The sequence below is a fragment of the Dicentrarchus labrax genome, unplaced genomic scaffold, assembly GCF_905237075.1.
Source record: "Dicentrarchus labrax unplaced genomic scaffold, dlabrax2021, whole genome shotgun sequence".
NCBI classification, from domain to species: Eukaryota; Metazoa; Chordata; class Actinopteri; family Moronidae; genus Dicentrarchus; species Dicentrarchus labrax.
In genome coordinates this window covers 1214638-1227568 of record NW_026136875.1, presented here as the reverse complement: position 1 = coordinate 1227568, position 12931 = coordinate 1214638, and the positions used below count along the sequence as shown (strand labels likewise).

The following is a 12931-nucleotide window of genomic DNA, read 5'->3' as shown; positions in this document are numbered from 1 at the left end:
TAAAGGAGTACCCTTAGTCACACTGTAATCCCGAACAGTTGTACTAGCTCAAAACTAATGAGGTCATAACAGTCAAATGTCGTTATGCAGTTGACCAAACTATAAAGTTTTGAGCTCTGTTGAGATTTATGCCACTTTAATTGAAAAGGGCTCAATATTTTATAGCTAATTTGTGTGGAACGCTCAAAAAGTTTAGGAACCATACAGTAGTGTCGTTCTGGTGGGTGGGTCTTATCTCTCCCTCAGGAAAGCTGAGTCAGCCATCTTGAATTTGCCTTGATGCGGGGAAGTTCTGGCCAGCCCGTGTGGATGTGGAACACAGTTTAATTTGTTTTTATTTGTTTGCAATGCGCACCTTTATCCCCCTGCTTCAAACCACCACCACCTCAGTTTTATCAGCGGGTTTCCTGGATGAACTACATTTCCCATAATGCATGCTTGCCCTGGACATTGACAGTTAGGGTTTCTCTGGCAGAGGCCGAAAGCATAACGTTACCCCTGCTTTCCGGTTTCTGCTGGTTGTTGTTTTCGCTGTTCGCACATGCGTACTGTGAGTATACTTATTTCAAATGTCCGCGTTACACAGTCAATATTTTACGTTGTCGAGCTGTGTGTATGTGTGTGCTAGCGTGAAACGAACAATGCTAAACAACATAATGTGAGTGTGTTATCGTGATGCTAACAGGCCTGTGTTTGTATTCATAGGCTCAAGTGTGTGGTTGTGAGATCATCTCGAAATCCTTTTAACAGTTCAGGTAGGATGTATTATGAAATAGAGTTATTAACAATTTGTTTTGTTTTATGTGTGTAACTGCCCCACATGTCAGTTTAATGCATTCTCATTTATTTATTTTTGGTTCCTACCTAGCTGTCAGTTGAGGCGGGCTCAGGGGTTGTTTTGTTTCTACACGGTACTACTTTAATGATACACCGCCTGGCAGAGCACGGCAAGGGAGAAACGACACGGTTGGTTGTCTCCACACTTGGTAAAGTTGAGTAAAGATAAAGAGTTACAACATTAAATGTAAACTAAGAAGACGAAGAGAGAAGAAAAGACAAGATTCAGCCCCTTTTTGGTAGTGCGCAGCCTACGAGGTGTGTTTATTGGTGTATTTGTGTACATTAAGCTCCAACTCTGCATTAGCATATTTATGTGATTGTTTACTTTCTTTTCTTCAGTTCTCACGGGTTGGTCGGTGACTGTGAATAAACCCTGTTTTTTAAACGATCTAGGGCCTCATGCTTTACTACCTAGAGGAGCTACAATGTGTTTCCACAGTCATTCTTTTGCTATTTCTTTAAATGTTTTTATCTCAACTGTGGGGTCCACAGAAAAAATAGTTTGATCACTTGAACCCTTTATCAATACTTTGTTAAAAACAAAAACATCAACAACAGAAATAGCAGATCTATGAGCACACAACTTTGATGCTTTGCTTGTTATAACTATAACTATAACTATCTTGCTCATCTTTTAACATTTTCCTTTTTACTTTAATTAGTGTACAATGAATGTTTTTGATAGATTTGGAACCTTTTTTATCTGTATATTCACTTTCTTAAATTTCATTTATCATAATGTATTATTATGATAAATGAATTATGAGAGTCAGCGTTTCACCATCAGACAGGTGCCAATAGGTGAGTTTTGTGTACAGTAAAATGTGTACTAATTTGAATTAAAAAAAAACTTGAGATTTTTGCCCTGAATTATTCACAATGTTTAGATTTTTTGCAGCAGAACAGACTTAATCAAATTACTGATGTGTTGTCAACTGGTTGGCATAATCATTTTCCCCCTCATTCAAAATTTTACACACATTTTAACTTGTACAACTTACATTTTTGAATTGCCAAAAGTGCAAGACAGGGCTGAAATGGTTTAGACTTTAATTGAAAATATTTAAATTGCAGGCTGAAGTTGGCCCAATGGAGTGGAAGTGCAAGTTGTGTTCTGCAACTTCAAATACCCGGGGACAATTATTTTGGCACTATACTGTACTGCATAGCCAATATTCAAGAGTGTCCCCCCTGCCATGTCTCTATGACAGTTGCATTTGTACTTTTCCATCATTTGAAGCGATGAAACGTCATCTGTCAAGATCTCATAATGATTCATGTAGAGTAGATGCAACTGAAGGAGCATGTGTTTTTTTTACATGTCCTTTGTGTAACTTCAAGCAGCCCTTTTCTGAGGAAATTCTATTTGGTCATTTGAGAAGTCATTTACGAAGTCATGAGATGGTAGCATGCCCATTCAATAACTGTAATTACAGAACAAATAGCTACTCAGCGTTTAATGCACACAAAAGTAGAAAACATGGTTTTGATTCAGACTTTGGTGAATGTGTTGTATTGGCAGACAATGATAGTGCCCCAGTTGTTGTTGCAGCAGAAAGTCTTGGGAAACCTGCTGAAAGTCACAGTGCAGGGTCTGCAGACACATTTGATCTTGATGAGGTAAACAGTCAGTTTGACACAGACACTTTAAGAGCCCAGTTGAACCATAACTTGGCATCATTATTCTTAAAGATGCAATCTATTCTTCATGTATCTGAAATGGCATCTCAGGAAACAGTGGAACATTTGACTCAGATATTTTCCTTGTCCCAACCGATACTCAAACATGACATTAGAGAGGTCTTACAGAGTCATGACATCACTGTCAGTGAAACACTTCTAAATAAGGTTGTCAGTACTGTTATGGACAGTAATGTTATTGTCAGTGCCACAGCTAAGGGGAAGCAGTTATCCTCAACCAAGAGAAGGAAAACCTTCATCGAAAATAATTACCCTGTGGTAAAGCCTGTACAGTATCTGCTACAGCCAGGACACACAGCAGTGCATGTTCCCATTCTTGAGATGATACAAAAAATCTTCAATCATACAGATATTCTGGACAAAATTAAAGAAACAAAAGTGGCAAAAAACAGTCATTATGTAAGCCACCAAGATGGTTTGTACTTCAAAGAGAACACATTCTTGTCTTCAGATGAGTTACAGATAACACTCATTTTGTACATTGATGATTTGGAAATAGCAAATCCACTTGGCACATCACGCAAAATACACAAAATCTGTTCAGTATACTGGACGCTTGCTGATCTTCCCAGTAAATACCGATCAGCCCTGCATGTGATTCAGCTTGCAGCTTTATGTAAAGTGGCTGACATGCAGACATTTGGCTATGAAAAAGCACTTGGTCCTTTGTTGAGAGACCTCCGTACCCTTGGACAAGATGGGGTATTCATTGAGTCTATTGGTAAGGTAGTTCAAAGAACAGTCATGTGTGTGGTGTCTGACAATCTTGCAGGCCATGATTTGGCAGGCTTTTCAAAGTCTTTTAGAGCAGAATATTTTTGCAGATTCTGCACAGCAACACAAGCTAAACTTCAGACTCATGAAGTTGCAAGTGGCGAGTTCAGTCTTAGGACAAAAGACAGCCATAATAGTGATGTGCATGCTGTAATGCATGTGGATAGTCAGAGTCAGAATGGTGTTCAGGCAGATTGTGTCCTGAGCCAACATCTAGAGCATTTTCATACTATCACTGGCTTTCCACCTGATGCCCTCCACAATCTTTTTGAGGGCATTGTGCCCGTAGAGCTCGCCCTGTGTATCGGAGAGATGATCCGTCGCAAATAGTTCACCCTTGAATATTTGAACGACAGAATTCTGTTGTTTCCATACCAGCACACAGACAAGCTTGACAAACCTCATAAAATACCACAGACCTTTGCTGTAAAGAAAAGGATTGGTGGTAATGGCCATGAAAATGCCACATTGCTTAGACTGCTCCCTTTGATTATTGGGAATGCAGTTCCTGAAGAGGATGGAGCATGGACTGTGCTAATGGACTTAAAAGGGGTGGTAGAGTTATCGCTGTGCTCAGAATTCACAGAGGAGTCCATCCAGTATTTACAGTCCAAGATACAGGATCATAGAGAAATGCTGAAAGAAGCCTTTCCAGATTTCAAACTCCGTCCTAAGCATCACTACATTGAACACTATCCTGACCTTGTACGCCGTTTTGGGCCCCTTGTACACTTGTGGACAATGAGGTTTGAGGGTAAACACCGTTTTTTCAAGAGAGTTGTACACGACACACAAAACTTTAAAAATGTGTTAAAAACACTTGCAGACAGGCATCAATACATGGTAGCATACCATCTCAGTGCCTCAGGATTCTTCAAACCTCACCAGCAGACATCAAATGTGTCTTCTGTACTGGTATCAATGCTACCAAATGTTGCCAAGACATACATTGAACAAATAACAGCAAGCAATGTTATTTACAGCACATCAAAGGTCTAGATTGATGGAATTGATTATGATGTAGGAATGTTTTTGTCTGTGGGACAAGAGGGAGGACTGGTTAACAGTAGTGTTGTCTTTCTTTGCCAAGAGCACACATCACACTACATTGAACACCTGAGATCTTATGAACTTTTCCCAAACAATCTGGCTGTTCACACCCCATCAGAGCTAAATGACAAAACACCTCTCTGCGCTTACAACATAGATGGAAGATTGCTCCTGACACCCAAGCGTTTCATATTATTACACTGAAGATTTGTTGAAGCACGTTAACAGCTGACTGCAACATTCTCTTGGAGCTTTGCGGACCAGTGGGTCCATGAATAAACTGCCCCACTCCAGCAGCTGGCCTTTTATACATCCCATCGTTCAAGTGGTGTCCCAGTGTTTGTGTGGACCAGTGGGTATGTGGACATGTATATGTTATGTGTGTCACCTTCACTCTCCATGAAAATAAACGCGTTTTTGTCTTTTAGGAACCAAAAGATGGCTGCTGCCCAGAAGCATGTGCTGCGTGTGTATGTTGCACGAGACACCGCCCTGAAGCTTACTCTACTTGAGCGACCAAAGTCAGTGGAGGAGCTGAAAGAAATAATGCAAGAGAGGTTCAAGCCGAGACTGGATGGGGACTTTAGCCTGCACTATGAGGATCCGGACTTTGATGGTGATCTTTGTCTTCTTGTGGACATCCAGGAGTTACCAGAGAAGGGCACATTGAGAGTCGTCAGACCTGAAGGTGACACCTCATCTACTGCATCTTCTGACACAGACCTACTCCCACATGTACCTGCGTTACAGCGCCAGAAGAGTTGGCCTGATCACTTTGTTGTTCCTGGTTTTGGTTATGAAATCGAGCATATACTAGAAGAAGGAAATCGTGTTTATGAAGAATCAGGACAATTGCTGAAGTTAAAGAGGTCACAGAAGAGTGAAATCCTTAAAAAAATGGAAGAAACAATCTACAGTTTTAAACCATACCCACATGAAAAGGAATTGGCAATGGCTGCTCAAGCTTTGATTACAGCTCATCCATGTCTCAGAATGACGGCTGGTGAAGATGGGGAGTTGGGATGGAAACGTCACGTAGGGTACAAGGTTGCGTCTTACCGTCACAATCTGGCCAAAGCTGGGGTTGCAGAAGTGGCCGTCAACATAGGGAAGTGGAGCCGAAACAACCCTGACAATGATCACCCCCATCAAAACATAAAGAAAGCTCGAAAAGCTGAGGTCAACTACCTCATCAACCTACCGAAGGATCAAACCCCAGCCACTCTGGAAACATTGAGAGAAGAAATCATACATGAAGTCGAAAAGACTGAGCAAAACCAATTAGTCATAGGCAAGCTCATGAACACAACCTATGCCCTTCGTCGCCAAGAAATCGTTGGAGTTCTTGTAGCTCCTCAGGTGAGAGACGTCGTGGACAGATGGCCAGCCCTACTTATGGAGTCACAGGTAAAAAAATAAATAAAAAATATTTTATTATTTTACTGTTCTCCCTGTTGAGACCAATTAATCAATATGACTTTAGCATGCCCAATCACTGTAAACAAAGTATACAGAGGTTTATTATTTTAATTTCCTTTAGATAACATTATACAGCCTGTTTTAAATTAAAGAATGACAATGAACTTTCTATTTTGACCTTGGTTCTGACTCATCCCTAATAGAATTGCACTTGGTTTTGCTACCTGCCAACTGAAAACTTCTTAAAATACATTCACAATTCTGTTCCTCATTCATCTTTGAACATTTCTGCGTAATTCTGTCCATGTACAGGTGTTTGCAGAGTTCCACCGAATCAACAACGTTAACCTGCGCAATCAATTCTACAAGGAGCTGGACAGACACACGCCTAAACTCATCACCTTGTTCAGAGACAAGGCCACCAAGACTGGCAAGATAGCGGAGGAGCTAGCCAAGCTCATGAGGATTTATGACCTTCAGGTGAATTTTTAACTTTGCATGACTCAGAAACAGATTATTAACAGATTGTTTGCAGACAACTGTAAGAAGCCATAGTGTGAATTGCCTCGACTGTGCCCCGAGGTTAAGTGATGAACACAACATTGTCATCTCATCAGAGATAAACGTCTTCACAAGATATATTCTTAAAAAGATACTTTATCAGCTTCAGTTTGTAGTAGTAGTCCAAATAACTACTGTTTTTTTTAAAAAGTTTTTTCCTTTGTGAGTTATTTAAGTATTTACAATAGAAAGTTATTAATTAAAAAAAATAATTAATTTAAGAAATGGTGACCCCAAATACTGAATCGACCATCTATAGCAATGACCACCATCAGAATATGGAGCTATTTAACACTTATTCAACCAATTTTTTTTTAAGTGTTTGCTCTGCATTTGTTTAATTACTATTGTTATGGATATTTTTTGTTCATCTAGGAAAAACCTGATGTAAATACGAGACAGGCCCTCGTCCTTCGTGCACTTCCTGTGTACCTGCGTGAAGATGCCTCCAAGTTCTTCAGGACCTGTAATGTAAGTGTACTGGCCTCACTATCAATCACTTTGCCTAGTTATTAAGTCAGCTTAAACATATGACATCACTCAGAACTCTAGGAGAACCAGGGGGGTATTCCAGAAAGCAGGTTATGTGAAAACTCATAGTGAACCCTGAGATGAGGGAAACTCAGAGTTATCCATTCCAGAGGGCTATTCCAGAACTCAGGACCAGCTCCTCTGCCTCTGTCGGACGTGGTGGAGGTGGAGGTGACTGTCACCACTTCATGGTCATCTACTCAGCAGGATGTTAGGAGACAGATGTGTGTTAAACAGCATCTGTTGGTGGTAAAGGCTCCTACAAGTTAAAATATCCACTGAATAAACTTCTACTTTGTTTAATATGTGAAATAAAACCAAAGTGAGCAGCCATCGTGAGACTGTTTTTATATTTCATTTTCAGCCGATTTAAATGAAATAAAATAGCCTAAAATAAAATAAAACAAAACACTGAACAACATTCAACCACTTCCTCAAAGGCTAATATAAAAGAAAGTGATGTTAAATTCAAAATGAAAAGACGACCGCATCTAAAACTCTGTCAGTGATTTTTATTACGGCCGCAGCCAGAAAATGTCTGCTTCCTGTTTTCTCCCGTTGCCATGGTGAATCACAGTATCGGAGCTCCACTGATGATGGCTTTATACTAGTCGTCAGGCACGAGCTCAACTCAGAGTTAACATACTCAGAGTCGACTTACCTAACTCAGATCAGCTGTTCTGGAACCGAAAACTCAAGAGTTTCACTTCACAGGGTAAGTCAACTCAGAGTTCAGGGTTAGGCTCAGAGTTTGTTGAACCTCCTTTCTGGAACCCCAGGACCTGTTTATGAAGTTTACTAGAGTTGTTATTCTGCAAACTGACATGTAGAAATTACATAAATGAAAAGGTAAGTATAAAGCATTCCACTAAACAAAAAGTATGCTAACAGATAGGTATGAAACTAACATAAGATATAAGCATATGTAAAGAAAATAGTTTAAACATGTAGCTTAGTTGCAGTCTAAGTGCTAAGTGGCAGTAATGTCTAGACATCATTAGCATGATTTGTATCCTTGAGGGGCTGAACTCATTCTTGTATTATTTCTGTTTTGTAGTCAGCAGATGGTCCAGACCTCACTGACACTCCTGTGGCTCTCCTGACAGTCGCCACAGATGACACTACTGATGCGGCCCTCTTCAGCCCTGAGAGCATCTGTATTGTCGTGGAGGATGAAATACTTGTGAGTGGTCCCACAAATCTGGCTGACTCATTTCTACTGCTCTTTGGGTACGTCTATGCACTAGACCTACAGTACCCAAAGAATCTCGAGCTTACATTCACATTTATCCAAAAAGTTGTGATGTGTCTTGAGGACAACAAACCACTGAAAGGGCGTCTGCTGACGCTGAAGAATGATTTGTTCAATGAGTGAATCACTCAGAATGGACTATTTGTTGACCTGAGTATTGAGGAAGTTTTTTGTTTTTTTTCCCTCTTTACAAATGTATGTTTGCCTGTTCTACCTCAGATTTAAGATGTGACCGTTTGCCTGTTCTACCTCAGATTTAAGATGTGACCGTTTGCCTGTTCTACCTCAGATTTAAGATGCCTTTTAAAAAGCACATGTTGAATAAAAAAAGTTGTTAAATTGTCACTGTGGTGTCACTTTCATGTTTTCTAACATTATTAGCTGATTGTAATTGTGTAGTGGGCCGACATCAGTATTTCAGTTTGGAATTAATTTTGAGTGCATATCCCACATTATGAGTTGAAAATTATTGAAAATTTTGAGTGGATTTCCCACATTATATGAGTTAAAAAATATTGAAAATTCGGAGTGAATTACTCCCTAATTTTAAGTTGGAGAATATCAATATTTATAAGATAACATTGAGATAATTTAAGTCAACTGTAAATGTAATTTTTATTTTATGTAAACTTAAAAATTTTAAAAACATCACTAAAATAACAGTGCAGGTGTTTGCGAGCGCTCCCATCCCTCATGGGGCACTGATTTCCACCCAGGAACACCCCAAAGGATAATGAGAAGTATTTTGAGAAGAATAGAGCTAAATCAGCTTCCTCATACCAATCCCAAAGGTTGTTCCCCACTCATATACCCTGGGGACTTCTGAGTCACTTGACCCACCTGTGGGGATGAGGATCCATGTCAAAGCTGTTGTAACACCTCTGCAGAGAGCATAGCTTTAGCAGCCACAGAGGTTTGATTGTTAAGGCTGCTGTTCATTAACCTGAGCCATGACTGGAAGGTCAAAGTTGCCCCAAGGTGGAAAGACTGTAGTAAGTCCTGAATCCGATTTACCCGTTCCACAGTCAGGCATGCCTGCATCGATACTGAATCCAGAAACAAGCCGATAAAGGTTGCCTGCTTTGTTGTATGCAACAACTACTTCTCCCAATTTACGGACATGCTCAGTGATTCAATATGGGGACCTTAGACCTTGTTTGTTCTTCCTCCTGAATTAAGGGGGCACAAATAATCCAGTAATTGAGATAAGGGAAAATATTTACTCTTCTCAGGCATAGTGATGTCAAGGCTACCTTAATGCATCTTTTAAAAATGTGAGGAGCTAGACACAAGCCGAATGAAAGGATGGAAAACTGGCGAGCTAGAACCTTAATGGCAAAGCAGAGATACATTCTGTGGTCTGGGTTAATATGAATGTGAAAATAGACGTCTTTGAGATCTATGAAGGTTAACCACTCTTCTTGAGTAACAGTCTGAAGGACATTGATTGTACGTATCTCTTTCAAATTCCATGTGCAAGATGTTGAATATATACGTATATATACTGTATATAAAAAATATAACATATGTCAATTATTAGATTTTACATTATATTTAACTTTTAACAGTTTTATCTTTTGTTTTTTATGACAACGACTCGTCAGGCAGACTCAGCTCACCTGGTCTGGTGGCAAGACTAGATAAACTGGAGACAGTCTGCCAGTCTTTCTCTTTCCCCTGGCTTCCACCCTGTTTGGTTTTGATGTATTTAGTTTGTCATTAGGTTTATTTTATTTTATTTTATTTCTAAAATAAACATATTTTGAGGTACAACCCACATGTGTTTTCCCTTTCTTTGTCCAGCCTTGTGCCAGGTTGTGACAAAATGGGGGCTCGTCAGGGACAAAAATAACCCATTTTGGTTCTTTTTGGTAATTTCTCCCAGTTTAGTTTTTTTTTCTTCTACCTCCTGTGACATTGGAGGTTTGTTTATTAATACATGGGCAATTTGTGGTTTGGTATGTTTTTAAAACTCCAGACTCTGCCTATTTGGTTGAATAGCATGATACATGAGTTTTTTTTTTTATTTAGGGGTGGAGAGTAAGATACCAGTCTTTTGTGCTTTTGTTTTTGGTTCAAAATCCATTGGACAAAGAAAGGGAGAACACACAAGTCGTAGCTTAAAGTAATTTTATTTTACATAACTAAAAGAGAAATGAAGCTTAAGACTAAATACAACAAAACCAAACAGGTTCATATAGTCTTGCCACCAGAACAGGTGAGCTGAATCTCTCTGACTCTGCCCACTAGGCTCCTGGAGAGAGAGGCTGGTTCTGAGGCTCATCACATTGTTTTTCTGCATTTTGATGACCAGTAAAACATCCACATAGTGTGTAGTGCATTTACACTAATTATGAAAATGTATTTTTCCTGAGTCAAAATGTTTGATGAGGGCAGAACAATTATAGAAAATGGGAAAGTGTGTGTGTAGTACCTCATATTATTGTACACCATATTACTTCATCTAATTTTACCAATACAAGTGTTCATATAGGACTTAAATATCAACTATAGCACATTTTTAAAAATACTAAGTGTGATTTGCTGATGTCTACAATGTTATCTACAATGTGGTGCTGAAAATAGTTGTACAGCCCATGCGAGCTTGGGAATGCAGTACACTGGGCTAACATATGTTAAAATACAGTGAAACTGGCCAGTACTATTGATTTAACATACTCTACAATAGACCTTAAATACTATTAGTTAGTAAGTGCAGCAATCCACCTTGGGTTGTTATTAAATATTAAACTACATTTTTATAATACAAACATTGATTTTCCCAATTAATATTCATCAATGAAAAGTTTTAAATCATTCAGTGTATTTTGGGGTGAGACCTCAGCCTTTACCAGGAAGACTGAGTTTCAGTCGACAGCAGAGATGGTTCATGAGTACGGATCTGATGGTCTGATCTCGGAGCCCATAGATGAGCGAACTCAGACATCTGGGGAGGATATATATGAACACATAAAAATAACTCTTGATGCGATTTATTATTAATCTGTGTAGGGTTTTTGACAGTAATACAACAATAGAGGCATGGAGAGTTGACAAGAGAGTGAGACCCAGCTGCACCAGATGCAGCAGCAGTGTGTTACGAGCCTTACGGGCTGAAGCTTTGTCTGTGGAGGCTGACCTGGCTGCTATCACCACACTGATATAGGAAAAAATAACTGCAACACCAGCTGATAAAAACACAAAACCAGTGTATGCTTTGTCATAAATATCAGACATTGGGCTGAGAAACATGGCTATGTCAGAGCAAACATCTGTCATCTGCAGACTCTCCAGGTCTGAAAATGGAAAATCTAACAGCAAAACAACTCGAATGAGGACATTTAGGGAACTGAAGGCCCAAATCACAATGATAGCCACTGCTGTATTTCTGATAGTGACAATGCTACCGTGCCTCAGTGGGTAGCACACAGCTACATATCTCTCCAGACACATCACCACCAGTGTGAGAGGAGAAATTTGATTTGTGAGACTGCTGAGCATAACGAGAACACCACACTCAGGATATGTTGGCATTATTCTACAAGCAGCCAGTATGTACAGTAACTGACTCAGTGCCAGTAATACAGTGTCTCCATAAAGGAGGTTATACAGAAGAATGTAACGAGAAGTCTCCCGAAACACAGATTTACTTCTCAAGGTGAATAACATGGTCCCATTAATGAAGAGAAACACACAGCATGGCATTCCAATCAGCGTGGAAAACAACACTCTTTCCAGTAATCCCTGATACTTCTGCTCTGAAGTAATGTTGAGAGTCTGAGACTGATTTACATACAACATTTTAGAGAAGCATTAAGACCAAAAATCAACATTAACCTGTTAATCTAACTGAAGAACAAAAGCACAACAACGTTTGTCCAGTTTCCATCTTTAGAGGACAGATTCCTGATATGTTCACATGCAAACCTTAAAATCATCCACATACATTTTCCCTGTGCAGACACTCAGCAGGGTACAGGCCTGGCTTGTTTCTGTGTAAGCAGAGTTGGTCTGCAGGGTTTGTCTGCCCTCACACATTGTTTATGAGCTCTGTCCTCACGGCTACTACACGTGACAACATCAGCATGTCACGCCATGGTTGAAAAATTATTCATGGTGATGTAATCTCTCTACCACCAATTCCTCAATACGCTGACCAACGTCATTATATCCATCATGCAACAGCACCTACCCAGCTAGGTGTAATTATGAAGAATGTACTCAGCAATAGGGATGAGTAGAGTACTAGATTATTTTACTCAGTATAAGTGAAATTGTTTGTGTGAATATGTATTTATATAAAAGTACAGATTAGTTCAGTGATAAAAATGCACTCTTAAAAACGCTACGCAGTAACGTTTACTGAAATAAAAATCTGGGTTAGAGGGAGATGTGTTATGATAAGGTGATATGATAGACCTATTTAATGAAAAAAAACTAATTTACGACACTGAATAAAGTGCATTAATATGACAAACTATGAACATCACAGCACAGCTGTCCAAACCAACAATAGATTTATTTTCTATAGATGACACTTTGCAGCCTGTGCATACAACTGAATTATTAATTATAGAACTGTCTCCCTCAGTGTAGCCTCGCGAGATTTATCCATAAAAGAGGACAAAACTCAAACAACAAAAATGACCAAAAATGAATAAAATGTTATGGACACTGCAGTCGGTGGAACGAGTAATATAAGGTTACTTGTTATGGGTTAAAACCAAGGTAGACAACATGTAAACAATAAAAATTCCACAAGCAGTGCAACACAACCTGAAGAAGACTTGTAACTTGTGCTGA

General features: G+C 39.4%; 3 protein-coding genes across 8 annotated transcripts in view; 1 reads left to right on the top strand and 2 right to left on the bottom strand.

Annotated features, from left to right (window-relative positions):
• The window catches only part of LOC127360355 (odorant receptor 131-2-like), a 32737-nt gene that overhangs the window by 10301 nt on the left and 9505 nt on the right, over positions 1–12931 (bottom strand). The window lies entirely within an intron of this gene.
• LOC127360354 (uncharacterized) lies at positions 292–8473 on the top strand. 6 transcript variants are annotated; one of them, XM_051394746.1, is made up of 6 exons: positions 292–550; positions 706–755; positions 4794–5772; positions 6097–6264; positions 6721–6816; positions 7934–8473. In XM_051394746.1, exons 3-6 carry the CDS (start codon positions 4804–4806, stop codon positions 8249–8251), a joined length of 1551 nt encoding a protein of 516 aa, XP_051250706.1. In that variant the 5' UTR covers positions 292–550; positions 706–755; positions 4794–4803; the 3' UTR covers positions 8252–8473. The 6 variants fall into 6 exon arrangements, with proteins under 6 accessions (XP_051250706.1, XP_051250710.1, XP_051250708.1 ...); XM_051394750.1 differs by lacking the exon at positions 706–755; XM_051394748.1 differs by lacking the exon at positions 292–550 and having other exon boundaries at positions 564–755.
• LOC127360365 (odorant receptor 131-2-like) lies at positions 10245–12239 on the bottom strand. Its single transcript, XM_051394762.1, has one exon. The coding sequence runs from the start codon at positions 11927–11929 to the stop codon at positions 10970–10972; it is 960 nt and encodes a 319-aa protein (XP_051250722.1). The 5' UTR covers positions 11930–12239; the 3' UTR covers positions 10245–10969.